Here is a 27,419-nt window from a genome sequence, read left to right as displayed (position 1 = left end):
AAGATTGTGCTTACATGTATGTTATATACATATATTAGCTCTAGTAGTTGGATGTGGTCTATGTCTACCCCATTTTACAACTAAAGGTCCGATTTTCTGCTGTTTCCTTTTGGTAATTCTTCCATCCCAGCAGAGTATTCAGTGCAGTATCGTTGAGTTTTATCAGGTAGTAATGCAATACACAGTTATGCTTTAGTAGGAATAATGTGCCTAATGGCTGCAGAGGTTAGAAATAACTTGAAGTGGCATTATATATCATTATAACACAGAGACATAGTAAAGTTTAATAGACACTACAACATCATTTTGTTTTCATGTTTCCCTGAACATTCAGTTCTGTGACAGGTGGCCCAGAAAAGCTATTCCTGTGTAAATTCACCCAATTATATTTGTGTAGCATCCCTGAAAAAGCATTAATGTATTAACCATTAAAAGTAGCTGACATCCGTGAAGAAATGTTTTAGTGTGACTATGTGAATAGGGCGTTGACTGATACGTTACTTTTTAGATAAACAAGAAATATTATATTTAGTTAATGTGTGCGAATGTAATAAAATATACACTTGCCATTGCATATTCAACATATTCTGTTTTATTAGATTCTAATAATGTTCTAGCAATGAGGCAGAGAAAGGAACCTCATTTTTAGCTTAGCATTTTGTTCTGTAAGCATTGTTGATGCAAAAAGTTCAGATACTATTTATTGAAAAAATATGTTTTCAAATATTAAAAGAAAAAATTGTCTTTGCTGATCTTTGCTTCTTATCTCTGATACCTGTTCTTATCACAGGAGTTTCCAGTGTGAACAAATATAGAGTGTACAATTGAAGGCAGCACTTCAAACAAGAAATAAGGATGTTTAACTTAGTGATTAAAAGTGGGAATGTTATTATTGAAACTCCATTCTTCTGATTTTTTTCTGATGTTTTTTATAGCCTAGAAAGCTATAGTCTCTTTCAGATTAATCAAAACTTTCTTTATTCATATTTTGTGGTTGTAGGCTTTGGCTCCAAATTCAGCCTACCTATTCATCCCAGATTTGGAAGACATTTCTGTAGGATGTATTACAGCTACCGAGACTCAGAGTCAACTCACCATATAAAAGGGCCTCTTTGCCATTTGTGAATTGGGTGGGCAAGAAAATAAATAAAAATAAAATAGTGCCTTGAGGCTGGAAAACATTTTTAGGATTTTTTAAAAACTTTTAAATAAGTGTATCTCCAGGATAAATAGAGTGCTGTGGAAACGTTTACTCATAGGCAATTTCACTTTATTAGGCTTCTTAACCATGTCTTTGCTGGTCTTGAAGCTTTGGTATATAATGAAAATGTCTACCGTGAGTATAAAAATATTTTACATTGTAACTGCCAGAGCAGTGATGATGAAAACACAGCGTAAAATGAAGTGGTAGGATTTGTAAGGGTATTACAAATTGTTTACAGCAGATGAGAAGAAAAGGCGTACTGCATAGAGATAAAAATGCTGTTTTCAAAGGACACTTGAAGCACCTGCACGTAGTTGAGGTAAGGCTGAGCAGGAAGGCTGTTCCAGATAGCAAGAAATACCCTTCCTGTCTTCTGGTATTCTGTGCTAAGACAGTGGTGTTTGCGGCTTCATGCGGTCAGCGCGGGGCCAGCCGGGTCCCCGAGCAGGGACAAGGAAGAGGCAGAGACAGCTGCAGCAGCAGCTGCCTGGCAAAAGCGTGAAGAAAGGGAAAGAGACAAGAACAGCAGGATGGGATGAAGGGAAGAATAAAAAAGCCTTACACCGGAGATGTTGGGAAGTCAGAGCAGCAGAACCATTCCTGGCTGCTGCTGGGTGTCCTTGGCTCGTCTCCATCCCAGGGCTGCCTTCTGCTGTCACCAAGTCTGTTGCACAGCCTGTGAGCTGTTCCTTCAGGTGAAGGTGCCACAGTTTGGGAAGCCCTGGTGTAGTGGCCTGTAGGAGAGCAAGAAATGAGTTATATTGCCTTTCCTAAAAGGAGGGATCTTCACTAACTGAGAGGCACCACCCTGGGGAACTGAAGTATCTCTGAGTTGTCTGTGCTTCAGGCAGCAGATGACTAGGACATTTTCAGGATTGCAGCTCCAGACCTAGGTTCCCAGGGCAGGTTTTGTATCTTTGAAGTGTGGCCATCTTACAAACAAGCATGTAATGAGGAATCCCACACTTCATTTCTGCCTGAAACACTGAAAGTGTTTCTGCAGGATTTTAGATTCTGCTTTGCAAGCCAAGCATTGCAGCATCAGGCAGAATAACACAAAGCTTCTGGATGCCAAAGTCTAGAAGCTATTGCAACAGGCATTAAGAAACTTCTCTGCAGTAACATAGGACTTCTGTAACAGAATCAGAAAACTAGAAATTAAAAAACAAACAAACAAAAAATTTACAGTCTTCTCTAAACTGCAACAATTCTCCAGACATTGGTTGGTACAGGACCCATGAAAGCTTAAGAACATTTTTCCTTTTAAATAAACTGAACAATTATTTTGACAGATGATCTACTTTCCATTTCAGTGAGCAGTAGACAAAAGAAGTATTATCCACCCATGAGGCAGATCTCAGTAGAGTAGTACTGAGTTACTTGATTGAGGAGGAGGACAGTGGACTGGTTTCGTGTCTGTTACAGGGCAAACAAGATTTGACTGTTTGTTCATTACCAATAATCCATCATAGAGTTCTAATTACCAGGTGTTGTGTCATTAATGTAGCCCGAAGAAATTACTTGATACTTTAGAGACAACAATGAAAAACATTGGTGACTGTCCTGGATAAATTAGTGACTCAGTAGAAAAAATTTTGTTGATTTTTCTATTTGGTAAGTAGTCAGGGGATACTGCAGTCACCCTGCAGCCAGCCTCCTTGCCAGCTGGCATTAAGTGTATCAGCATAATTAATTTCAAAATCAGTCAGCAGATTACACTAGACAACATTTTCTCCAAAGAGCAACATTAAATAATAGAAATCTTTTGGACTGCCTCAAGTCTTTCCATTCCATTATCTCAGAAACTTTACAGTTTTCCTTGTTTTGCATCTCACATCCCGTGGTAGTGATGGTACTTCACAGAATGGGTGGTTGGAAGGGACCTCTCCTGCCCAAGCAGGGGCACCCAGAGCAGGCTGCCCAGGACCACGTCCAGGCGGCTTCTGGAGATCCCCAAGGAGGAGACCCCACAGCCTCTCTGGGCAGCCTGTGCCAGGGCTCCGTCACCCGCCCAGCACAGAAGTGCTGCCTGGTGCTCAGAGGGAGCCTCCTGGGTGCCCGGCTGTGCCCATGGCCTCCTGTCCTGGCGCTGGGCACCGCTGAGCAGAGCCTGGCTCCGTCCTCTCTGCACCCTCCCTTCAGGGATTTAGGGACACGGATGAGATCCCCCTGAGCCTCCTCTTCTCCAGGCTGAGCAGCCCCAGCTCTCTCAGCCTCTCCTCATAGGAGAAGTGCTCCAGTGCCTTCGTCATCTTGGTAGGCCACTGCTGGATTCCTTCCAGTGTGCCCAGGTCTCTCCTTGTACTGGGGGACTCAGAGCTGGACTCAGCGCTCCAGGTGCAGCCTCACCAATGCTAATTAGAGCAGAAGGATCACCTCTCCTTACCTGCTGGCCTAATGCAGCCAAGAATATCGTTAACCTTCTTAGCAGCAAGGGCACAGTGCTTGTTCATGTTCAACTTGGTGCCTACCAGGACTCCTAGGTCCTCTTCTGCAGAGGAATACCGTAACAGATGCTGATGAGTGTGATAGTTTGCTGAAAGCTGAACAGAAAATCTCATGCTGAGCTGGTGGGAGAGCCTAGATCTTGTGGTTGTAGAAGAAGAAAAAATAATGATTTACAGAAGAATCAGAATAAGGAGCTGGTACATCTCAGACACCAGAAGCAGTACAATCAGTGCAGAACTGGGGGCGAGGGTGGATGTGTTTTTCAGACTGACGTCTGCCTTCATGTATTGTTTATTTTCATCGTGGTTCAGGAGATTCATGTTTTGTATACTGTTCCACGTATCTAGAGTACCGAGCTATGTATTTATACATGCCTCAGTAACTGAGCCTGCTTGGCAAAAAAGCCATAAAGGTAAATGGGTGCTCACACATGGGGGCTGCTTCTGAGCTGTGCAGCCTTCTTTGGCCTTCCCAGGTACTCTGAGAATGCATCCTGAAAATTTGCTTCAATTTCTGCTTCTGTCACTGATTAACATTTGTGAGATAAATTAAATCAATGCTTATGGGGCAAAAATCCATTTATTTTTTATGTAATACAGTCGCTCTTTCCACAGTTATCTTTATTAAAAATGAACCCTATGGTATCTGATTGTTCTCAAATCACCTTTCTTTCAGTATGTGCAGTGATGCAGCGTATGTGTGACCATCTTTGCATTGCCAAGTAGAAACAAGAAAGTTCATCCTGTACAGCTCCTTGGTTACATGCTAGAGAAAATGCTGGGTGCTTTTTATGATTTTGACATAATTTATAGTTGTCAGTCTGTGATCACCAAGTAACTCAGGTGTAATAAGTGGCTAATTATTTCCTTTCTTTGAAAGACACTGAAGACACTCTGTTGGTATTAGTTCATAATGTGTGCCCAGGTCGTCTTTGCACATGAAACAGTATCCCCAGCATGAAACAGATCAGAAGGGAAATTATATGAGTAAAAATCTAACAGAAAAACAACAGTAGAACTGGTGTAACGTATCATAATATTGATCTTAAGTAATACATGTTTAATATATTTTATTTTAGGAAAAGCCACTGACCAAATCTCTGCAACGAGGAGAAGACCCCCAGTTTGATCAAGTAAGACACTTGAAATGATATTATTTCCATTCCTCAGGCTATGACAATACTTGGAAAGCAGCCTAGTGTCCTTATAATACTGTCAGAGCACACTACAAAAGCAAAATTTGTCAGTGTGCTTTAGCAGAATGAGTGCTTTGCCTAAACATTCTTGTTTTAAATTAGGAGTATTTTCCATTGTTTCCAAACTCAGTATTTTTGCCATAGAACTTCTTGGTTTCCGCAGCATATTAGTCATGCGTTATTTCCTGGCTGTTTCCTCTGATGGAGGTTTTCAAGCAAACTTTCTATCTTTTTGAGATATCTGGTGTTTGAAACAGGCTCATGGAACCCAGCCTTAAAAAAAATAAATAAAAAAAATCCAGAAAAATTCTTACGTAAGTAAGCTATTTTGAGATAAAGGTAGTTGTTGAAGAGTTTAAGTTGCATAAAGGTTGCCAAAACTCACTCCCAGCAAAGAGGGGGGATAAACATAAGGTGTGTATAAAAAAGAAAGTTATTTGCTGCTCCACCATTCCTGCCTCAGCTCCCACCACTGACCTTTGTGCTGTGGCCATTGCTGCCTGCACCACTGCGCTGCCGGTGGTGCCAGAAATTTGGGCAGAAGGAAACTGAAGATGAAACATCAACAGCATATCTTTGAAAGCACATGTGGCTAATGCTGTAAGCTGCAGGTACCACACTGATGAACTTAACTTTGGGAGAGGGGCTAGGTACGGGTAGGATTTCAGAACCTGAAACGGATTTAACCGCATTTACTGTGTCTTCTGGTACATCAGATAAATTGCGCCAGAAGCAGAGATGCTTTGCGAGACCCCACTGTCATCCACAAAGGTTCACTTCATAATTTTAGCTCGACAAAGTGATATTCTCTAGGTTCTTCTGTGGCTGCTTTTGGGGGTGAGGGGGTGGCAGCCTGCTCAGAGGGCTTTTCAGAATGGGAGGCAAAGAGCAGGACGGCTGTGTTGCAGACGGGAGCTCCCTGCCTCCTTTTGCTGACCGCAGCCCCTGGGGAAGCCGGCCACTGTAGCCTAAAGGAAGCTACTTTGTGAGTACCCCTAGCTGCCTAATGAATTTTTTTTTGTGGTATTATGACCTTAATTTCATATTTTTATTTTTTTTTCCCTTCCTGTGGGAAGAGTGTCACATATGAATGGGAAAGAAAAACAAATTAAGCCACCCATATGCAAACCTTGTGATACTGTTCCTGCAGTGTGTTAAACAAACACATAATGGGTGGCCTTGATTTGATTAAATATTCATGGTTAGGCAAATTGCGGCCCTTTACAAGGAAGAATTAGAAGAGTTATGCTTCTCCTAGTTACTGGTAAATAGAAAATTGAACAATTAATTCAAGATCAATTAGTTAGGATAGTGAATTACTAGAGTGAAGTAATTGTATATTTCCAATTGTAACGTTTTCCCTTGAACGCTGGGGCAGGGAGTAGGGGGAGAACCAACAAATACAGACAAAAAGTAAAGGCAAATTTTATTATATATAACATTTGTGTATTTTTCTGTGTATGTGCAGTCCAACCTATCCACGTGTAGAGAGTTGGTAGAAAAATTACAGACCTGAGGTTGCCTTAGACTTTCTGTTAGAAAACCTTCGTTTCAATTCCTTGAAATTTTCCAAACAAACCATCCAGATTGACATTTTCAGGCTATCTCTCTGCCTCAGCCTGAGAGGTTGGCAATGCTTCACTTTTCAGGTTTCACGTCGTTTTCTTCTTGAACACCACAATCATTTTGAGTTGTTCGAGTGCTCCTGGGACTGATGTATGCCCATTGAGTGGAAGATGGAACCTGAAATGTTTCAGTCCAATGACTTCGTTTTCAAGAACATGGGCCAAACTTGTCAAAAACATTTTAGTTTGGGTTAACAGTAGTCAGATACTCATTCAAAAATTTGCAAGTCATAGATTTGATAGAGCTCAGCTAGAGACATTAAAAAAGAACAAAAAGTCTTTCTTTAGTTGTCGTATTTCACTCAGTTTATTAGGTCAATACATCTCGGTATTATAAAGCTGTTTTGCATATGACAACGTCAGCATTATAAAATTGTCACAAAAAGACAGATATTTTTTGCTGATAGTAAAAATGAAGTTCTGGTCTGTCTGTAAAACTAACCACTTAGGTTTTATTTTTTAAATTAACTCAAATATTTAAAAATTCTATGCAATGAAGTAAGACCAGGTTGATAATCCCTTGCTTCTGCCTTCCAGGTAAAGTGTGGAAAGTTTTGGTATTTTCTCCAGGAACCATGTAGAGTCATCTAGCAAAAACAGGAAAGGCCATGCATGACATTCCTGCAATTTCTAATACAGAAATGGAGGAGGAAAAGAGGGAGAATCCCCATGAACAACCGTTTTCAAGGGGTGTCTAATAACTTTCAAGTGGTGTCTAATAATTTTGATTTTCAATTTGAAGTCATCAGAAATGACACGCTGACAAAAGACCCTAATTTTCCCAGAGCAGAGTCTAAAGTCCAAAGACTTTAAACAAATTGTCTTTATTGAAATCAAATTATACTGATAGGTGAAACTGAAGTGAACAGGTCACTAGTCACTTAAAATATCTGAACTGCATCTTCTAACTCTAAATTGAAAAGCAGCGAAAGTAAGGCATGACCTGATTATAAAATTGTCTTTTTCAGGTCAGCTTCAGAGGTGGAAAAAAACAGCCAGAAAAAAACCCTTTGCAAAAACTTAGGATGAGCAGAATGGAGCTTTAGCTACACAGAGTAATTAGAGTGAAGTTTAACACTGAAACCCCTGAACCACTTGAAATGTTCTTAAAGCATTGTTTATTTCCCCTAAACAGCTTTATCTCTGGCTCTTAGAGAACCAGACTTTTTTCTGCTGTTCTCAAACACCATTTTAGGAATGTTATCTGTGCTGGTGGTTATAGCTCCAGGGCCTAGAGACCTGACTGTGCACAGGCATAGCTGATGGGGCGATTCTAAACAACACCGTTTTTTTCTATGTGGATGTAGTATCAGTGTCTCCTGGTAAGCAGACAGTATTGTCCTGTGGGCTCTGTCTGGCTGCCAATTGCACTACCATCCTCTAACTCATAATAGCATCTTGAGCAATGTGTGATGTAATCATACTTATCCTGACTTGTAGAACATCTCACAAACTGGATTCCTTACACTGGATTGTATTTTCCTTTTGAGGTGTGCATGTGTGTGAAGAAAATATATACTGGAAAATATATAGTTTTTATATATGGTTTTAAATATCTTTATTATATATTTAACATCCTGTTTTAACAGTTCTCCATTAGACTACTCTACTTGCCTATTGGAAAAGGGTATTACTGCTCCAGCATTAGCATGCTCTGTGTCATCAATTACAGAAACGTTAATAAACATAGTACTACTGAACTATGACTTAAACTTCCTATTACAGGAAACCATAAAGCTGCAGTACATGAAAAGATCAAAAGCTGGGAAAAAAACATAATTATCCAACAGGCTTATCCTCACCCAGGGAGACATTTTTATGAGTCTTCTCTCAGCCCATACTAAAGTAGTTTCTGTTCTTACCATAGTACATAAATGTTCTGTGAATTGGCAATACTGGAAGCAGAAAAAAGACACTGTGTATTCTTGGACCGACATGCAGACATTTTTCCATATAAAAATACAACATGAATATAATGTTTTGGCCCTACTCATGCACTTCCATGGAAGTGAAAATTTAACAGCTAGACTTAGTTCTCATATGAAACTGTCTACATGAAGTGCCTTTTGTGAGAGTTTCAGCACAAACTGCACAAAAGTTTGTGCTCATTTTAATTATAACTACTCTGTTCATAGAAGTGCAGTAAGTTAGAGAATACAGGCTGGAAAGCAGAAAAAATTAATGTTTTACATGCTTTTAGGAGATGGAAATAAAAATAGATCAAGCTAAAAAAAAGGAAAGTAAAAATGTAATGATAAAAATGTGGAAACGCCAAAAATAAATAAAATAAGATACCAAGCAACATACTACTGATGGTGTCCCTTTTCCCTAACATCCTAAATGTGATAATTATTCCCATCCAAAATTATATTTGTTAGATGTAGTAAGTGAATAATCATACCAGCATCATTACAGTTGGCCCCCTTTGTGTTTTCCCTTTTACTGCATCTTACGCATTGTCCTTGTTCACCTGCAGAAGGACAGGTGATAGAGGAAATACAAGAAATGTTGTTGATGGGGTCACAGAACAACCCTCGGCTCCTGTTCAGAGATTTGGGTTGAAGCAGTGTGTAAAGAAATAAATCTGAAGGCAGAATTAAAGGTAGCACATTCAGAACTGAACTTGTTGCATGCTGGAAGTAAATGGGCTTCCATGTAAATAGTTACACTGGAGTAAAATCATAGCAATTAATGTATAAGCAAGGTAGATGAAATTACCCGTCTGCAAAATTATGGTATAAAATATCCTCATTTTTTACTCACATATATGAGGTCATAAATGAAAACCTGTGAGTCCAACTTACTAGTTACCGGTTTTAACAATTCCCAGAGGCATTTGGCTTTACAGTAGTGCCCCCCAAAATCCTTAGAACAGAGATGTAAATGAAATAAAATCTACACAAACTCAACTGCACTACTTGCTTCTAGTGTTGCATTTCACAGATATTTCCATTAAAGAGTTCATGTATTTAGAAATCTATCATCTGCAGGAAAAAAATGCTTTGTCTCCAAAGGTCTAATAGGAATTCCAGCATGTAGCTGCTTTGATGGCAGCTTAGTGCACTTCATCTCTCCACCCCCATCTCCAAGCCTAGTTATTTGGAATAGGAATTGTATTAACTTTATCCCCTTAATTTCATGTATTGGATGTGAAATCCCATTCTTACTGTGGCCCATTATTGTTTTGCGGTTGATTTCTAGGAACATGAATTTCATTGCAGCTTTTATTTTCCTTGAATCTGTATTGTTTATAGTAATGGGGTTTTGCTATAGACAAATACGAGGTGGAAAAAACGTTGAATGAAGGGAAAACATTGCATAGTTATAGGTATCCTAAATAAAACTAAGAAAACACCTATCAAATTCTGCTTTCAGTAGCATTGATAGAAAAATGTGAAACCTCTCTCCAAATGTCCATTATTTTGAGTCTACTCAATTATTTGAAGACAGAATATGCATAATAATACTAGTAAACTAATAATAAATGACTAAATAATAATAACTAAATAACTAATAATAATAACTAAAACTAATAATAGTTTTGCAAAAAATAAATCAACACTATGCAAAAATGAAGTACTGCATTTCTGCCTTATAAAAATTACAATCAAATGCACATTTAACATACATACTGACAATTATGGTCTATGAAAAAAAGTCAAGAAATCAATGATATTATTGGAAATTGACTGCAGTTTTGAATGTATTTGCTGTTAAGGCACGTAGAAATTCATACTTGAAATATTAAAAAAAATAGCATCATTTATCTGCTGTTAGTGGAAACATTTCTTATGTTTCTATTTTGACAATATAGCAAGATTTTTATGAAAGTATATAAATTGTAGCAAACTATCTGGGCAGGATTTCATTCAATTTACTTTTACATATTAGTCCAAAATAAATATTAAGCATTTACATAAAGTATGTTTAATGCTCTGTGAACACAAGTTTTAAACAGCTCCACACTTGTGCAGATTTCTTATCCTTAAGTTATACAGTAGGTGGTTCATTTATGATGGAAGAACACGATCATTTGTATAACAAGGACATATTTGTACATCTGTGCACTCCCTTTCAGGAGCAGCACAGAGCTAGAATTCATCTCACTCCTGGACTTACTTCCAATAAATGAAAGGATTGAGTAACCAACGTGCTGGCTAGACTTCCCTCCCTTCCTGTTCCCTGAGAGCCAGGTCTTTGCCCATTCCACCCTTCCTTCCTGTCTTAAAAGTGCAATGACAGAAAGATTTTTTTTAAAAGTTATATTGACCTTTTATCCCTGCTAAAGACACACACCGTAAATTCAGCGGAGAAACTATGGCCTGGGGAGGTTTAACAGGAGTCACTTCGACTTTTCACAGGGAGTGAAATTGAGTAGCTGAGGTTGAGAGAAGAGCATTGATACTGGTGTTAGAGAATGTGCAGGAAGACCTGACTGAGACAACTTTCTACTTGCAGTTAAATATTGCAATCTCTTGAAAGATATTTAGGTTTCGAGTATATACTTTTTCCTTACGAGCTTTGCTATGATCTTAAAAATAGACGCCTCCCTCAGAAAACCCTGCTGTTGTTCCTGGGTTTTATAGTCTTCCTCAGGAAACCATTTTGTAACCACATCTCATAATTAACAACTGCTCTCGTGCCAGCTTCAGAAAAACTTCTTGAAAACAATAGAGAAGTGATTGAAATGTCTGAGCATCCTGAGCTGGTAGGGAATAGTTTGCTCTGACAATAGGAGATTCATGTCATTTAAGTTTTTTATCCAGAGTCTTACACGTAAATGCTTTGTTATAATTCAGCCTGGGCCACTGCAATAATTCTTCCTGAAAGGCCTCCTGTCACTGCTGCAATCAGTGCCTCCATGCCATCTTCTACAGCAGCTTGTTTTTTATTTCAGGTAATGAAATATACTGGAAATGCCAGTTTTCAGAGCCTTCCTAAAACAGTACTTTTGTAGAAACTTTAATTTTGAAGGGGCAGTGGATGCCACTTTCTAATGTTCCATATTTAATTTTAGGCCATAAGACCAGAAGATGATCAAAACAATTATACTTTATCCTCGAAATGTTTCATAAACTTTAGACCACATCACTGTGAATTAGTTAAATTCTGAGGCCAAAAAACTGGAAAATAGATCAGTTAATAGATCAGATCTAAACTAACTCAGCCACAGAAGTTGTTAGTAAAGGCTGTTGGGAATGATATGTAGGGTGCTCGGTCTTCCAGTTGTGGTTGTGTCTTAGTCAAGGATTTCACACGAGCTTGGTCTTATACAGGACATGAGACTCTGCTGTTGTTCCACAAGCACTCAAACATGCTGTTTTAAGTTTAAGCAGATGGTAAACCTGATGGAGTTACTGACATAATCAATGTGCTTGGCATGAGGTACATACCTCAGCACGTTGCTCCTGCTCTCAGTGCTTTGCAGGAACAAGCCCTGCATGATACCGAGGTCGTCGCAAATCTCCGAATCAGGAATTCACTGATATTTTAAATAGTTTTCTCTTTTCTTAGAATGTACACAACTGCAGTGGCTGTGGACATTCAGTTGCAACACATACATAGTCCTCCTGGACAACCATATGGTTGTTTTTTTACCCTAGCTTTTGATTTTTTCATGTATTGCAGCTTTATGGTTTCCTGTAATAGGAAATTTAAGTCATTAAGTCATAGTTCAGGAGCAACTTGTTCAGTAACATATCCGTAATTGGTGATACAGTTTATATCGAGTGAGCAGTAATGTTCTTTTCCAGTATGCTACTAGAACTGTGTAATCAGGGACTTTTAAGTAATGATTTTAAACTATGTTTTGCTTATTTGTACACACAAATACGGAGGAAAGTGTAAATATTTTCTGATATATATAAAAAAGAAGTCTAAATTACCAGGTGTGTAAGCCTAACAGTAAGATGCATTTGCATGTTCAGGTGGCTAAGGTTATTTCAGAGGTCATGGGTTTTCTCAGTTTATTATGAGCTTCAGGAGGGACATCCAGCAGTCAGATACAACCTATGAGACAGTACCACTGGTTCATCACCTTTTTCTTTCCTTGTAAATGTCCTCCAACTCAAATCAACATTGTGTAATGAATAAAAATAAGCCCCTTAAAGAACTAGGTCATTTTCTGGTGTGTTTTAAGATGCAATACACACTTTTAATACATTATGCATTTTAGTACTGTCAATGAAAATATGCTGTTGACACTATTACTGTATTTCAGCTTATGTTTCAAACAGAAAATACAGAATATTAGGTACCATAGATTGGACTATAGATTTAGAACTTCAAAAAAAAACAGATGAAAACAAGAAAGAAAATGTCAAAACATCGAATTTGTGCCTCTTTTAAAAAGGTGTAGGGGAAGCTTGAACACCGTTTGATTTGTTGTATTTTCCCCATAGGTAATAAGCTCAATGAGTTCACTTTCAGAATATTGTCTGCCCTCTATTCTGCGTACTTTGTTTGATTGGTATAAAAGACAGAATGGCATAGAAGATGAATCTCACGAGTACAGACCAAGAACAAGCACTAAATCCAAAAGGTATGATTTTGAGTATCTTTGCATATATTATTGACAGATTCTAATGTAAAATATATTACATTTCACCTATCAGCTTAAGGTTGTAGTTGCTTGAAAGATGTATTTGTGTTCTTGGAAATCTGCTCTTAGGTTTAATATGGATGAAATAATTGTGTCTTTAAAATTATGCTCCTGTTAGTTCAAACACTAGTTCTTACTGTTGTTTTGGATGCTGTAATGTCCTTTAAATAGGGACTTGTATAAGCTATGTCTTCTTTAATCATGAGAGCAGGCAATAATTCACTGACACTTTGAAGAATATTTTTTTTTGATTCAGCACTCTGCTTAGTCATAGAAATTTCATATACAGCTATTCTCTGTCCAAAAGATTGTGAATCAGTTAAAGAGCTTTAGCAACATTCACTCAGCTCTTAAACAAACAAGCAAGCAAACCAAACAAACATATTGGTCTCTTATGACATCAGCAGTTCCTCAGAGATGAGGCAACAGATTGGTCTTGGTTTAGATCGAGGCCCGTTTGGTACAGTGCATTCTTTAAACTTGCAGTTTTTCTGAATACTTTGGTACTACATGTACATACTCTGATGAAACAGCAGGATAATCAGCACTGGCAGACCTCGTGTTTGGAAATGCACTAGCAATTCCTCACATTAGGATTACATTTAATCCAGTAACAACAGAAGGCAATAGTTGCTGGACTGAAGGGATAAGAGCTAGTAGATATCAGGAAGGTAGGCACGGACCTGAATCAGACCCTCCTAAACTCTTTATGGTCAGTGGAAGTAAGCAATTTGAAGGCATGCTTCATCAATTAGATGTCTGCTTTTGCATGATATGGATCCTTGCCTTAAAGTGCCTCTTTCTCTTGATTGTCCCTTAGAGGAGTCTGTTACAGGGCAATCTGTTCATATATAGAGGTCCTCAGGAATGCCACCCAAAACCTAGTTGAAAATCAGCTGAACAGTGAACTGAACCAAGGCCACTCTGTTAATTGATATTGTTATAAATAGTACATACAACCAGTCCTTTCTTCAGTTAATGTGAAACCAAGAAAGCCAAAATCCAAATAATTTATTTCAACACTGATCAAGCAGAGCTTTTAAATGCATGCTTAATTATAAGCACATAAATACAATTGAAGTCATAAACTACTTAATGGTTAAAAGAATTGTGGTGCGTTCTATTTACTCAAATAAAAATCTCACTGAAATCATTGGTAACAGCCTTAGAAGGACTGCAGGACTGCCTGTTTAATATTTAATTTTACAAATTGTGTTGTATATTTCGTGTCATCTTCTCAGTGTACCTTGAAACTGTGATCAAATTATAGATGGTTTTTACATTTGTGTTGCAAGCTACTCACCTCAGACATTTACTCCCCTGTGTTGTTCTGCACAAGGAATACATTTTAACATGTGGCAAATGGTGCCAATGTTAGAAAAATAACACTGGAACAGTTTCAAAAAGAGGATGTAATTTGGTTAGAATTCTCCATTGGTACTTCTAAGGCAGTTTTCAAAATCCATAATAAGTGTAAATCTGAATTTGATAGCACAAAAATAATTTATTTTTGCCCCCACAATGTAATTAAGAACTGTCTTAACTGGTGCCATCAGGAAAGAAATTGAAATAAAATCAATTTGTTAAAATACAGGATCCAAAAGTTTTGTTGGTTATGTTTTGTTCTTTTTTTTCCCCTTGAAAAAGTATTCTGTTGATTTAAACTAGAAAAAGAGAAAATAGAAAGTGACATTTCAACATCTGACAGAAGGTGAATGTAACAAGTCAGATTTGCTTTATTTCAGTTTTTAAGAGCATATCAGTGCATTACTTTCTGAAATGCTCAACTGCAGTTTGAAAAGTAGAATACAGTCCACTGTTAACTATATTTGTGTAACTGAATACAACATGAATTATGACTCATCTCCTAATTATTATGTTTCTTGTTTTGATTTTGCAGCGATGAACAACAGAGGGACTATTTAATGGAAAGAAGAGACCTGGCTATTGATTTTATATTTTCTTTAGTGTTAATAGAAGTTTTGAAACAGGTATGGAATTCCTCAATTATACATTAACTAGTAAATAATGGAAATTACAGAGTTTGTCGTATAACCTAATTTCAGGATTCATAATTCTGTTTCCAGCTTAAGAATCTAATAAAAATGTAAGATACATCCTTCGTGCTTGTTCTTTGCTGTCTTTCTTGCACATATATATTAGATATGTAGTATGTAGTATATGTAGTATGTAGTATGATATATAGCATTCTGCTGTCATGCAGACTTCACTTTTCCAGGTTTTTGGAGATGAAGTATTTCTCTTCAATACCAAATAAGCGTTAAATGGCTAGGTCATTTCAGCTATTTTGTTAGTTATCTGTTATTTTGGTTGGTTATTTTTTGTTATATATTTGTAAGGAAGTAATACTAACACTAAGGTATGCAGCTTAAAGAGTAGTATATGTATACTGGTTATGTTTTATTTTATGTTTTCAGATTCCACTTCATCCTGTAATAGACAGCTTGGTACATGATGTTATTAACTTGGCTTTCAAGCACTTTAAATATAAAGAAGGGTAAGGCTCTTTTTCATACAAATGTTCTGTGAAAAAATTACTTCCTGACTTGCATAGCTGTAGCGGTTTAAGCAGCATGCTTTCTCAGCCATCCAACTAACAAACAAAATTCTTTCTTATCTCTTGGTAGATACCTTGGTCCTAACACTGGAAATATGCACATTGTTGCGGATTTGTATGCAGAAGTAATAGGTGTACTAGCTCAAGCAAAGTAAGTAAAATTGAATACCATACATAATGGAAATCTAAGTTTTACTTGCTTAGCATATGAATATTCTCACTTTCTCCCTTTCTTAAGAGATAGTGCATGAATATATCATTTTAACTCATTGGCCCTCTGTTCATCCAGGTGGCCTAGAAGTCCATTAAATCACAGGGTTTCTGTATCTAGTCCAGTGATACAGAATAAATTCAACTGGACTACAGCAGCATTATTTTTCCTATCTCACTGATGACGTCTATGGAAGCCCCAAAGGGCTGAAGAGAGCTATTTCAATTAATCTTTTTTTCCTATAAGCTATTTTTTCTCTATCTGGGCAAATCTAAAAATAGCTGTAGCAACATAGCAACATTTTAAAGTCTCTCTGCAGTTATTTCAGTTTAGAACGTAATGCAATTGCTTCTGAATCCTTTGTCATGCACTTCTTAGAGTAAATGGCACAGTAATGACTTAAAAGACTACGGAATCTGGTCCTAGATTTTGAATCTGGAAGCGGACAGATTCAGATACTCGTGTACCCAATATAATGTTTCATCGTACCCTTACTGCACAAACCAAGCAGAAGGATAAAATCTACTGCCCCAACATAGACCAGCATCAGTGATCTCTGTCTGCTGACTTCTTGGTGTTGCTGTAGAGTCTACTCTACAAAAGCAATCAACTTAACCAAATTTTTTTAGCTTGATGTAGCCAAAACAATTTCAATCCCTGGAAATCATATAACTTTCACAGACTTCCCTTAAGACCTTACTTGGGCTTCTAAATTTGCTGGCTCAAAGACAACAGGGGAATTAATATCTGGATCAAAAACTTCCAAGTTGACTGTCAAAGACAAAACATACCTGTTCTCCAGTACTCCAGGATGTCATAATCAGTAAGAGAACAGACACTAGGAAACAGGGTTAGCTTGAGAAGCAGATAATATTTTCTTGGTACAGCAGAAAAAAATCCCTAGGACCAAATTGAGCATTAATCCATAAAACATTAGATTGTTTTTTGCAGCTGAAGCAGAGTCCTCTGGTGGAGTACCATCTAGTATATGTGAACACTTATATTTACAGTCTGTGTAGAGGTAGGAGAGCAAATGCTGTTTTTCTCCTCCAGTTCTGAAATGTGTTGCTAAGATGTTACTACCACTAAAGAACTTCTTCCTGCCAGCCTGTTTCTTTCAGCTTTCCTGTGTTCCTTATCAGAGGCGATAATGTGTTACGTGCTACACCTGCCCATGAAGATGACATTCTTTTCATTTTGTTTCAGAAGGGACAGGAGGTCTTGTTATATATCTTCCTATATAATTCTTAGAGATAGAGACAACTCCAGCAGACTGGGGGAGATCAAAAATGGTCACCGAACCCTGCCCTCATCCCAAGGTGTACTTAAAGCTTAGATGTTACTGTAATGGCTGTTAAAAAAAAAAAAAGGCAAAAATGGTTTATCTGAATATTTTAATCGTTATTGTTTGAACATTTTATTTTGAAAACATTGCATGTACTTGCAAGAAAACTATCTTTCATCTTGGATTTTTGGAAAACATGTGAGGGGGCTATTCTAATGATATTGTTAGCTCAAATGTAAAAATGAAGCATGATAAGAAAATAACAGAAAAGATGTAGTTACCCAAACGGACCAAGATCAGGCTGTATGCTTCCTTTTTTTCTGAGTTTGTCAGAAGCAAATGAAAATTAAGTAAAAAGAAACCTATTCAGGTACTGATTGAAATTATATTTTACAACCAAAGGTGAATCTTCTGTAGGCTTTTTCCCATTTATATATCTTACAATACATTTCAAATATTGAACTGTACTGTTTTGTAACTAACCAATGTGAATTCTTAGGTTTCCTGCTGTAAAGAAGAAATTCATGGCAGAATTAAAAGAGTTACGGCATAAAGAACAAAGCCCGTATATAGTTCAAAGCATTATCAGTCTCATAATGGGAATGAAATTCTTTCGCATTAAGATGTATCCTGTGGAGGACTTTGAAGCTTCTCTTCAGTTTATGCAGGTAAAATTCTTAAGTATAGAACTGTGGTTTTCAGTCCTTATAGAACAGGCTCCCCTTCATCTTTCCTGTAGTAAATCTTCAGGAGATTTTCCACACATCATACCCACATAAATATATGTGCAGCTACTTTCTGCCCATTCTGAACCTCAGTGCTCTAGTCTCCAAGCTCAGGAGTGTATCATTCCATACCAGCTTGTAATCAGCTGTTTAACCAAGTCCCCACATCTTGCCCTCCAATAAAAAGAGGTTTTCTCCAGCAAAAAGAGTAGATGTCCCACCTCCCACACTGGCATTCCATAGATGTTCCTTGCCCTGTGTCCCTGCTTAGCTACCTCCTGCAGTTTCTCACTGCATCCAGAGTGAATTTTCCACCCTTGACATAGTTGTCAGGGACTCCTGATGGAGAAAAGCTCAAAGGAAGAGACCAAGAAATGAGGCAAAAGCTGGAGGGAATTTCCCATGGATGCGTTGTCTTCTTTCACCACACCTTCACCCCCCTTCCTCTAGGGTACGTTCTGTACCCACCCAGTTTGAAAACCACTAAGACAGAGCATAGTCTGTCTGTCATGAATGCTTTAAACCAACAGATTACATCATTCTGTAAAAGGAAATAAAGTCTTCTATATTTAAACATTTCAAGTAGTCCACGTTTCTATCTGGTAAGATATGATAGGTCATATTCCCATCAGCAGTGTTGTTTAGCTTAAAATTTTTATTCCCCCTCTTTTTTTTCTTGGGATCACCTTCATGGCTGCAGGGTTTGTAGCCAGTCATTCAGTAAGATGAATGTTTTATATAAACCTCCATATAAAGATCAGCTTATTAATGTTGTCAATGGAGTAAAAATAACCATATCTAATGTTAGATGCCCACAAATAAGCATTTGGTATTGGAATACAAATGCACACATATACTGGCACACAGAATCATTTCTCTAGGTGCCAAACATGAATCACGTTACATTTTAACTTTGCAATGTGTTTTAAATCACATTTAACAACACAGAAAAAGGTTGTTTTTCTTCTTACCTTGTGTTCCAGTATATGTGAATGCATCTTACTCTGTGTTGTCTTCATGTAAATTATCTAGAGCTGGCAAGATATCAATGCAGTGTGTGGTCAGTGCACATGAGCAGTACGAGTAAATGACATTGGATTGCTATGGTGCAGCACTGTTGGGGTCCAGTGTTCACTGCTGTTGAAATCAGTGGTAAAGCTCTCGTATAGTAGACTCAAAATGTGGATGCAAATGGTCTCTACTTTGCTCATCACTGGAGTATCTCGGCACCAAATTAATTCTTGTATGTCCTACAATGCATCATCAGAAGAGGCACTGTGTACACAGGAAAACTAGTTTTGCTCAATTTCGTAAAATAGAGTTATAGTGTGATCCTGTGGGTGATTCATCTGTTTAAGAATATACATGCAGTGCTACAGCTACAGGCTCTTTCACACCAGCTCCACTCTAGTAGAGAGACACTTTCAAACAGTGAGCTAATCTCAGCAGTGAGCTCCAGAAGACCTCAGCTTTCACCATTGACTGCAGAAAAATCCAGGAAGGTTATTAGCTTTGTGCAGGGGCCTCGGCTGTGTAGCAGCAATGGCAGCAGTGACTGAAGTTATGTGATGCAGAATCGAGAACGCAGCCAGGAAAAATTATGCATGGTCTAAACTGTAAACAGTTCTGTATGCATGTGCAAGTAAAAAAGGTCACTGGGGACCTTCCTTGGAAGGTCAATGGCTGTTGGGACCTTGGACCCAGAGAGGAAGAAGTAACTGGACCAATATGATTTGTTGTCCTCAGAGAAGTTGTACAGAAACAACAGATGCTTATCTCCTGTCCCTCACTTCCTGAGCAGCACAGCTGTGTGGATAGTAGCACGCTGCATGTTTGGGACGAAAGTACACTTCTTGCTTTCCCTCTTAATCCCCAGTTGCAGGCTGGAAATTGTGGTGGTTTGAACCACAAGTCTCTTCCCTCAAATAGCACTGTTATGTTTTGACCCTTAATCTGCAAAGCAAGGAAATTCATCCCAATGTATTTGCTGTAAGATTGTTCCTTGCCACTTCGTCTTAACAGAGGAATACGTTCCTTTTCTGGCCTCCCACAGCAGTAGAGCAGTCTGTGTGGACTATTCCTCCAGCTCCTGAATATATACACAGGGAAGGCATGAGATCAGCCCCTGAGTCCAGCTCTCTTTCCCTCCCCGAAACAACTGGCACAGCTGGAATATGCAGAGTTTCTGGATTATCATGGAGCAACAGATCCTTGGGCTTGATTTACATGCTGCTTTGTGCTTGCTGCAGAATGCAAATTTAGAACTTAATACACGAATCAAGTATTTTCTGGGGGGTTTGCAAGATAATGCACTTGATGTGCATTGAGCAGACATTTGGATGTCTTTATTCCAACTGATAGGCAATTTATGTTTCTTGTTTTGTTTTGTTTTAGGAATGTGCACATTATTTCCTTGAAGTTAAAGACAAAGATATCAAGCATGCACTGGCAGGACTGTTTGTTGAGATTCTTGTCCCTGTAGCTGCTGTGAGTTTATTTTTTTGGGCTGTTTGCATAATTTCTTTGAATTAGATAAAACAGCTTGTGAAACAGTGTTTTATTAACATGAAATTTCCTTTCAGGCTGTTAAAAATGAAGTGAATGTCCCCTGTCTGAGGAACTTTGTTGAAAGCCTGTATGATACAACACTTGAACTTTCCTCACGAAAGAAGCACTCCTTGGTTAGTAACTCTAAGAATTAAAGGCTAACATTCTCTGTCAAAAATATCTCTGAACAAGACTCCTGGGAAATTCACAGAACTGGTTGCAAAACTTCTTCTGCATTTGGCTTTATAACCAATACATTTCTGTTTGCAGGGAAGTCTATTGTGTTTGCAAAAAATAACCATATTTATGTTATTCAGAATATGATCTAAATCAGTCTGAATCAAGCAGATGTTTTCAGCTTCTGAGTCTCTGATTACTAAATGGTTAGGTTTTCTCATACTTATTATGTGTAAACATTAGGAGAGGAGAAAGAATAGAGTTCATTTCTTGTCAAGCGTGAACAAATGAGGCATGTGGGAACAACTCTTTCACAGGGCTTAAATAATACGTTGTAAGAATGAAAAAATGTATAACACATGCCCTTTTAAATCCATAACTTGGCTACTGTGCAGCTCGCTATTTCATTTTTTTCTTGTGAGATGAACAGTGGCACTGCAGTGTATTTTTGGAAGCATGAGTTGATCTGAATTAAATGAAGATCTGAGTCAGTTTGACACTGGCCGCCTTAAGCAGTCTGTCTCTCCAACTGGGTCAGTGCACATCAGCACTGTGGCATTAGCTAATCCATTTTGAAGCCTTGGAACTTTTAAGTAAAGAAAGTTGTCGTTTGTCCTTCCTTATTCTCTGGGAAAGCCCAAAAGAGTTCCCTGTTCCCAGCTCTCTCAGAAAATACTGGTCACCAGTGCTAGTGGTTCTTCTGGGAGGAGTGCAGCAGTGTGCTTGTGCTTGCTGCTGCCATTTCACCATCCCTACCAGTTACACCAGTGCTAAGGGAGAGTCCGAGCATTCCCCAGGGTGCAGTCCTGGTTCAGTTTGAATTAGCAAAAGGCTTGTGATGAATTTCTGATTTCGCTCTGCTTGTGTTTGTGTGGCTCCATTCCACTCTGCCAAGTTAATAAAACCTTGTTGAAACTGCAGCAGGGAAGGAGCTTTGCTGTACAGTTTTCACACTAAATAGAACTTCCCCAAACTGGTGGCTGTACTTGCCAAAGTCAATACTACGTGCTTGAGAAAGGATTGCACAGCTGGGGCTTAAGGTTTGATTACTTGTCTACACATACCACACTGGAGGCTACACAGTTAAAAGTGACAAAATAGACCAGATTCTTGGGAGGGTGTGATTAAAAATACAAACATTGCAAGGAGGAGAAGGAGGAGGGGAAAGGCAAACAGCTGGCAGAAATAGCTGCAGTGCATATTTTAAGGCTTCAGGAAGAATGCACAGTCTTTAGAGTCTGAAGAGGACCTTCCTTTCTGAGATCAGTGTTTTGTGAATCAGTACATTTACTGGACAGGCAGGGTGGGTCCTCATTTTTTGACTAAAAGTGTCTGGTTTGAGCTTAGGAAAATCCAGGAGATGTTTTATGTCTTCTGTCCTAGGGCTCTGCCTTAGGACAGGTTGTAACACCCTTGGGATGTTACTGAACTCTGATTCTTTTAAGTACTCAACTATTATATTAATCATAATGCTAATCTCATAAGAAAGTCTTCTGTGAGAAGACTTTAATTATCCTCTGCCATATGTGTTTTGGGCATGAAGATTACAAAAACAAAAATCTATGTACATTTGCCATTTGCTTAAGAAACTAGATCTAGCCTATCTGTGAGCAATTTATGTTCTGTTTTACAGAAACAGAAGTGGAGTTTTAAGGTGTACTTAGACTTTGAGCTGTGGCTAGTGTTAGAATTGTATAGTCTTTAAGATAAAATTATCTTATTTTTGACTAAATTTTAGAATTGTGATTGGATGTATCAACATCAGAACTGAAACTAAAAAGTCTTGCTGAAGCAAAGTCCGTTTCAAAGTAATAGGTACACTTTAGCTTAAATTTTTTAGTGTTGAGTACCAAATGAAAAGTTGTCAAAGAGAGCAAGTTCCATTGTTTGAACTTTTACTTTCTCTCTTTCCTCCTTTTACTTTCCAGTTCACAGGGTGTAACCACCAATAGACCCAGGCATTGCCTGTAATTTAACACACTTCAGTAGGGTGTTTGAGACATCACCCGATAAATGTCATGACTGCAGATTTTGAGGAGTAATAGACATTTGAGTATTCACAAGTCCTAACAATCTGTGTGGGTCCTGTTGTTATTGTCATGAAGTGTAGATATTTCTGTGCTATCATTTCTCAGCTAACTAACAGAAATTAGCCCTGTCAGGCTGTAAAATCATGCCCCATCTTTGGATTTATTATACAGCTGTAAGTAGGCATTTGGTTGTTTTTAGTACATCCATAAAACATATCTGTAACAGCTTTAGGGAAACATTCATTTTAAATTATACTAGTTAACAATGTGGTTTCTTTGGCTAATGTTTGCACAAAATGGAGAAGTTAGAGCTATAAGTTTGTAGTAGCTCTTTCAAATTACTTTCATATTTTGTAGACATGCAAATAATACGGTATCATCATCCATTTCCTGTTTAGGCTTTGTACCCTTTGGTAACATGCCTGCTTTGTGTCAGTCAGAAGCAGTTCTTTTTAAACAGATGGCATATTTTCCTCAACAACTGCCTATCCAATCTCAAGGTTAGTACTTCTAACGATCATATTAAAACTTCATTAATATTCATTGCATTGATCTGTTGCAAATCCATTTTTAGGTAAATGTGCTGGAATATTGCCATTATCTGATCAGTACATAATTTTATCCGCTGACAGTACAAATTACTTGGCTGTACTATTCTGTTGATAACAAAAAAGTATTCTTCTGCCCAGTTTGGATTTCTCCTGTTTTTCTTGCTCAGATGAGACCTGAGTCAAACAGCTGTGAAACAGGCAATTCTATTGCTGAAAGTTAGTAGCTTGAGTGACTTACCAAAACTGGCCCAATATTAATTTGCTGTTTTTCACACAGGCATTCTCAAAACTATTGCTTGCACAATAACTGATGTCCCATTCTGCAATTAAAGTAAATCCATATGAAAGGGTGGTTCCAACCCTACCTGAGAAAGCCAATATAAGAAGAGCAGTGAAGTGATTAGCTCAAATGAAGGGCCTCTGACCTGCCACTTGCTGAACTAGTGGTTAGGAGGCCTCTGCAGAACAAGTAGAACTTGCAACAACTGTCTCAGGTCAGAGGCAAAGTGTGGAAGGAATCTCAGTTAACCAAAGGATGAAATGGAAAACTGCATATGACCAAAGAGACCCAGAGCAATCTTGTACTAGTTCAAAAGTTTTCAAAAATAAATAGCAATCCAGACAAATAATCCAATTAAATCTAATTCATCCCAGATGCCACATTAAATAGGCCACCCTCAGCATACACAGATTTTTGTCTTTTCACTTTTGAATATGTACAGTACATTTGTTTATCTGCTATGTTCTTCATACCAGGTCTCCATCATTGGACAACATCTTTTGAGTTGACAGAATCAACTGAAGACAAGGTTTTCTTTTCAGAGTCAAACTGAGTTGTTTTTCAAACAGATTATTTTAAATTGTAACACGTATCTAACTCAGACTAACTTGACATTTAGTTTTTTTTGACAACTTCAGTAACACCAGGAGAGGTAGGTCAGATGCATAGGCATCCTGCAGCTACAGGATTGGGGGTACTGGGCAGCTCTGAGGCTGTGTCTTTTTGTAATGTCACTACAAAAGCTCTGAATCTTGACATCCACTAAGTTCAGAACCTCCTCTCTACTTTGTGCCTGAACTTTATTTCTTCTAGAATAAGGACCCCAAAATGGCTCGAGTTGCACTGGAATCTCTGTACAGACTACTATGGGTTTACATGATCAGAATTAAATGTGAAAGCAATACAGCTACCCAAAGGTAAGGTGCTGTATTTCGGATGTTCATCAATCCTTGTAGAGCAGATGTTGCTAGTGAAGAGGTGTTACAGTTCTCCTGAACATCTTTGAATTGAACATATTCCTGTTAAAACAAAAAACAGACACTCAAAACTATACAATAAAATATTCCCTTTCGTGCCACTGTCAGTTATTCTTCCACCTGTTGAAATTACTATAGAAGTGATTCTGCTTCTGGAAAAGCTAAAAATCATTCTTTGCCATGTTAAAATTATAAATATTTTGGAGTGACGTGTCACTGATAGTTTTATTGTTGCTTGTATTGTAGTACTGAAATAAAATAATTACATCAAATTTTTAGCAAAGGATCAGAACAAATTACCCCATTACCTTTTCATTTCAAAGAAATTTTCTTGACTTTCTAAATGGGGTTGGATTTACAATTTACATTTCATAATAAATGAAGGTCTGCAAGCACCAGAAGTGTCTAATGTTGTTTTTTTTTCCCTTCTTTTACAGTCGACTTATTACTATTGTCACAACACTTTTCCCCAAAGGGTCCCGTGGTGTTGTGCCAAGAGATATGCCTCTAAATATCTTTGTGAAGATAATACAGTTTATTGCACAGGTATGAGAGATCAGTGCATAAATGTTTCCAATCAATTAATAACTTGTTTTCCTAGTAACGAATATTTAAATCAATTTCTATTTTCTGAATTTTTGTAACACCTTCATCAGTATCTTTCATCTAGATAATGATAAAATTATGGCTTGAACTAGCGTGGTCTTCTTTGGACCAACAATTTTTTATTATCTTTGTACCACTGAAAATCATAGAATCATATAATGGTTTGAGTTGGAAACAACCTTAATGATCATCTAATTCCAACCCCCCCGCCATGGGCAGAGACACCTTCCACTAGACCAGGCTGCCCAAAGTCCCATCCCAGGGATGGGGTACCCAGAAAGTACCCAGGGATGGGGTATTCACAGCTGCTCTGGGCAGCCTGTTCAAGTGCCTCACCACCCTCTGAGTAAAGAATTTCTTCCTAATGTCTAATCTAAATCAAGCCTGTCTGTAGTTTAAAACCATTACCCCTTGACATAGCACTACACTCCTTGACAGAGTCCCTGCCCAGCTTTCCTGTAGGCCCCTTTTAGGTACTGGAAGGCCACTATAAGGTCTCCCTGGCACCTGCTCCTCTCCAGGCTGAACAATCCCAACTCCCTCATCCTGTCTTCATAGGAGAGGTGCTCCAGCCCTCCGATGATTTTTGTGGCCCTCCTCTGGACTCACTCTAACAGGTCCATGCCCTTCTTGTGCTGGCGGCCCCAGAGCTGAATGCAGGGCTCCAGGTGGGGTCTCACAATAATGGAGTTGAGGGGAAGAGTAACCTCCCTCGACATGCTGGCCACACTTCTTTTGATGCAGCCTAGGATACAGGTGGCTTTCTGGGCTGCAAGTGCATATTGACAGCTCATACTGAGCTTCTTGTCAACCAACACCCCCAGGTCTTTCTCCTCAGGGCTGTTCTTAATCCATTCTCTACTCATCCTGTATTTATGCTTGGGATTGCCCAGCCCAGATGCATTTTACGTATAAAATGCATAAAAATATTTTAATTTCATCTCAGGTGTATTTTTAATCATTTTTAGAAATTGCCAGCTAGTCAGAAAATGCATTAATTGAGAGCCTCTGACTTGATGAAGTTTGAAATAATAGGCTGTATTTTGTACTGATACTGAATTAGTCCTACTATATATCACAGAGAAGTTGCACTAAGACTTTACTGTTTTTAAGACAGTAAATCAGAGGAAAACCACGTTCAGCATGTAGATGACGCATGTAGTTTTCATCAGTTCAAACAGGAATTACTAAAATACAATAACCTGCAGTTTCATCTCATTTATTACTTAAACTCAGAAAACATTCCCATTGAGCAAAGCACTTAAGCACATACTTAAAGTTTCTGAATAGGAATGAATACAACAGATGCTTAAGAACTTCCCTGAACTATGCCATCTGTGAATAAGCTCCTTTTATGTAAAATACTATGTCAGTGCCATAATTACTGCAGTTTAAATGAAATAATTAAAAGCCTTATTTCCAAAATGGATCATTTTCTATTTAAATGCCATAAATTAAGCAGGCAGAATTTTGGAATTTGTCAACATACAGCAGTGATGAAAACTTAGATCTGATGTGTTCTGCATAGTTCTTAAAATCTGTTTTTCCATTCATTTAAATAAATCCTCATTAAACTGGTTTTTAACATTCTGTTGCCCTAAAGAAAATAAGTAGCAGAAGTGAGAAGTTAAATGATTTGTAGTATTTTTTCTATTTTAGGAACGTTTAGATTTTGCAATGAAAGAAATTATCTTTGACTTCCTTTGTGTTGGAAAACCAGCAAAAGCTTTCAGTCTCAACCCTGAGGTATGGCGTCCACCTTCATTTTTTTCAGTTTGTGTATATTATATTGCGGTACATTTGCTTTCTGGTTACATTCTAAGCATGCTTTTGCGTTTGTCCAGTTTTCGGGCAGAACCTTTAACTTGATTTATTAGTAAAATGCATCTGTGGACTTTTGTCTGTGAAATGTCACGTTGTTTATTCCTGTCTTGTGTTTCCTTGGTGAAGATTACCAAATGTGAAGTAGTGCAAATGCGTAAAACAAAAAGGAAGAGAGCAATAAAACTACTGATACTACCTCCTTATCACTGTGCTGTTGATATATGTAATGTGTTCAACTATTTTAATATAAAAATAAATTTTCTGTAATGATTTCCATGTTTCAAAACAGTTTTACTGAAAAAGAGTACGTAATGCAAGAAGAATTGAAGATTCTGACCATATAAAGCTCCACTGTTAGCATCATGAGTCAGCTTCCTAGAGCTTTCCCTAGATAAAACAATCAGACATTTGAAAAATTTTTAAAAGAGTTGATAAATAATGAATAAATATTTTGAAATTAATTTATTTGCTTATAATTTTTAAAGTTAAAAATAAACACTTATATAAAGCTTATAGGAAATGGATGTAATCCTTAGCCTCTTTATGTATCAATAT

The 27,419-nt window shown here is 37.9% G+C and overlaps 1 protein-coding gene across 1 annotated transcript in view; it reads left to right on the top strand.

Moving 5' to 3' along the window:
* The window catches only part of FRY (FRY microtubule binding protein), a 190,133-nt gene that overhangs the window by 65,170 nt on the left and 97,544 nt on the right, over positions 1 to 27,419 (top strand). The window contains 12 exon segments of the mRNA XM_040543874.1: positions 4,731 to 4,784; positions 12,874 to 13,013; positions 14,974 to 15,064; positions 15,512 to 15,591; positions 15,722 to 15,802; positions 17,647 to 17,815; positions 20,267 to 20,359; positions 20,455 to 20,553; positions 23,025 to 23,126; positions 24,271 to 24,374; positions 24,872 to 24,980; positions 26,700 to 26,786. Of these exon segments, the coding sequence (XP_040399808.1) occupies positions 4,731 to 4,784; positions 12,874 to 13,013; positions 14,974 to 15,064; positions 15,512 to 15,591; positions 15,722 to 15,802; positions 17,647 to 17,815; positions 20,267 to 20,359; positions 20,455 to 20,553; positions 23,025 to 23,126; positions 24,271 to 24,374; positions 24,872 to 24,980; positions 26,700 to 26,786 (1,209 nt within the window).

This window comes from Cygnus olor, chromosome 1 (assembly GCF_009769625.2).
Source record: "Cygnus olor isolate bCygOlo1 chromosome 1, bCygOlo1.pri.v2, whole genome shotgun sequence".
Lineage (NCBI taxonomy): Eukaryota > Metazoa > Chordata > Aves > Anseriformes > Anatidae > Cygnus > Cygnus olor.
This window is presented reverse-complemented; position numbering and strand designations above follow the sequence as displayed.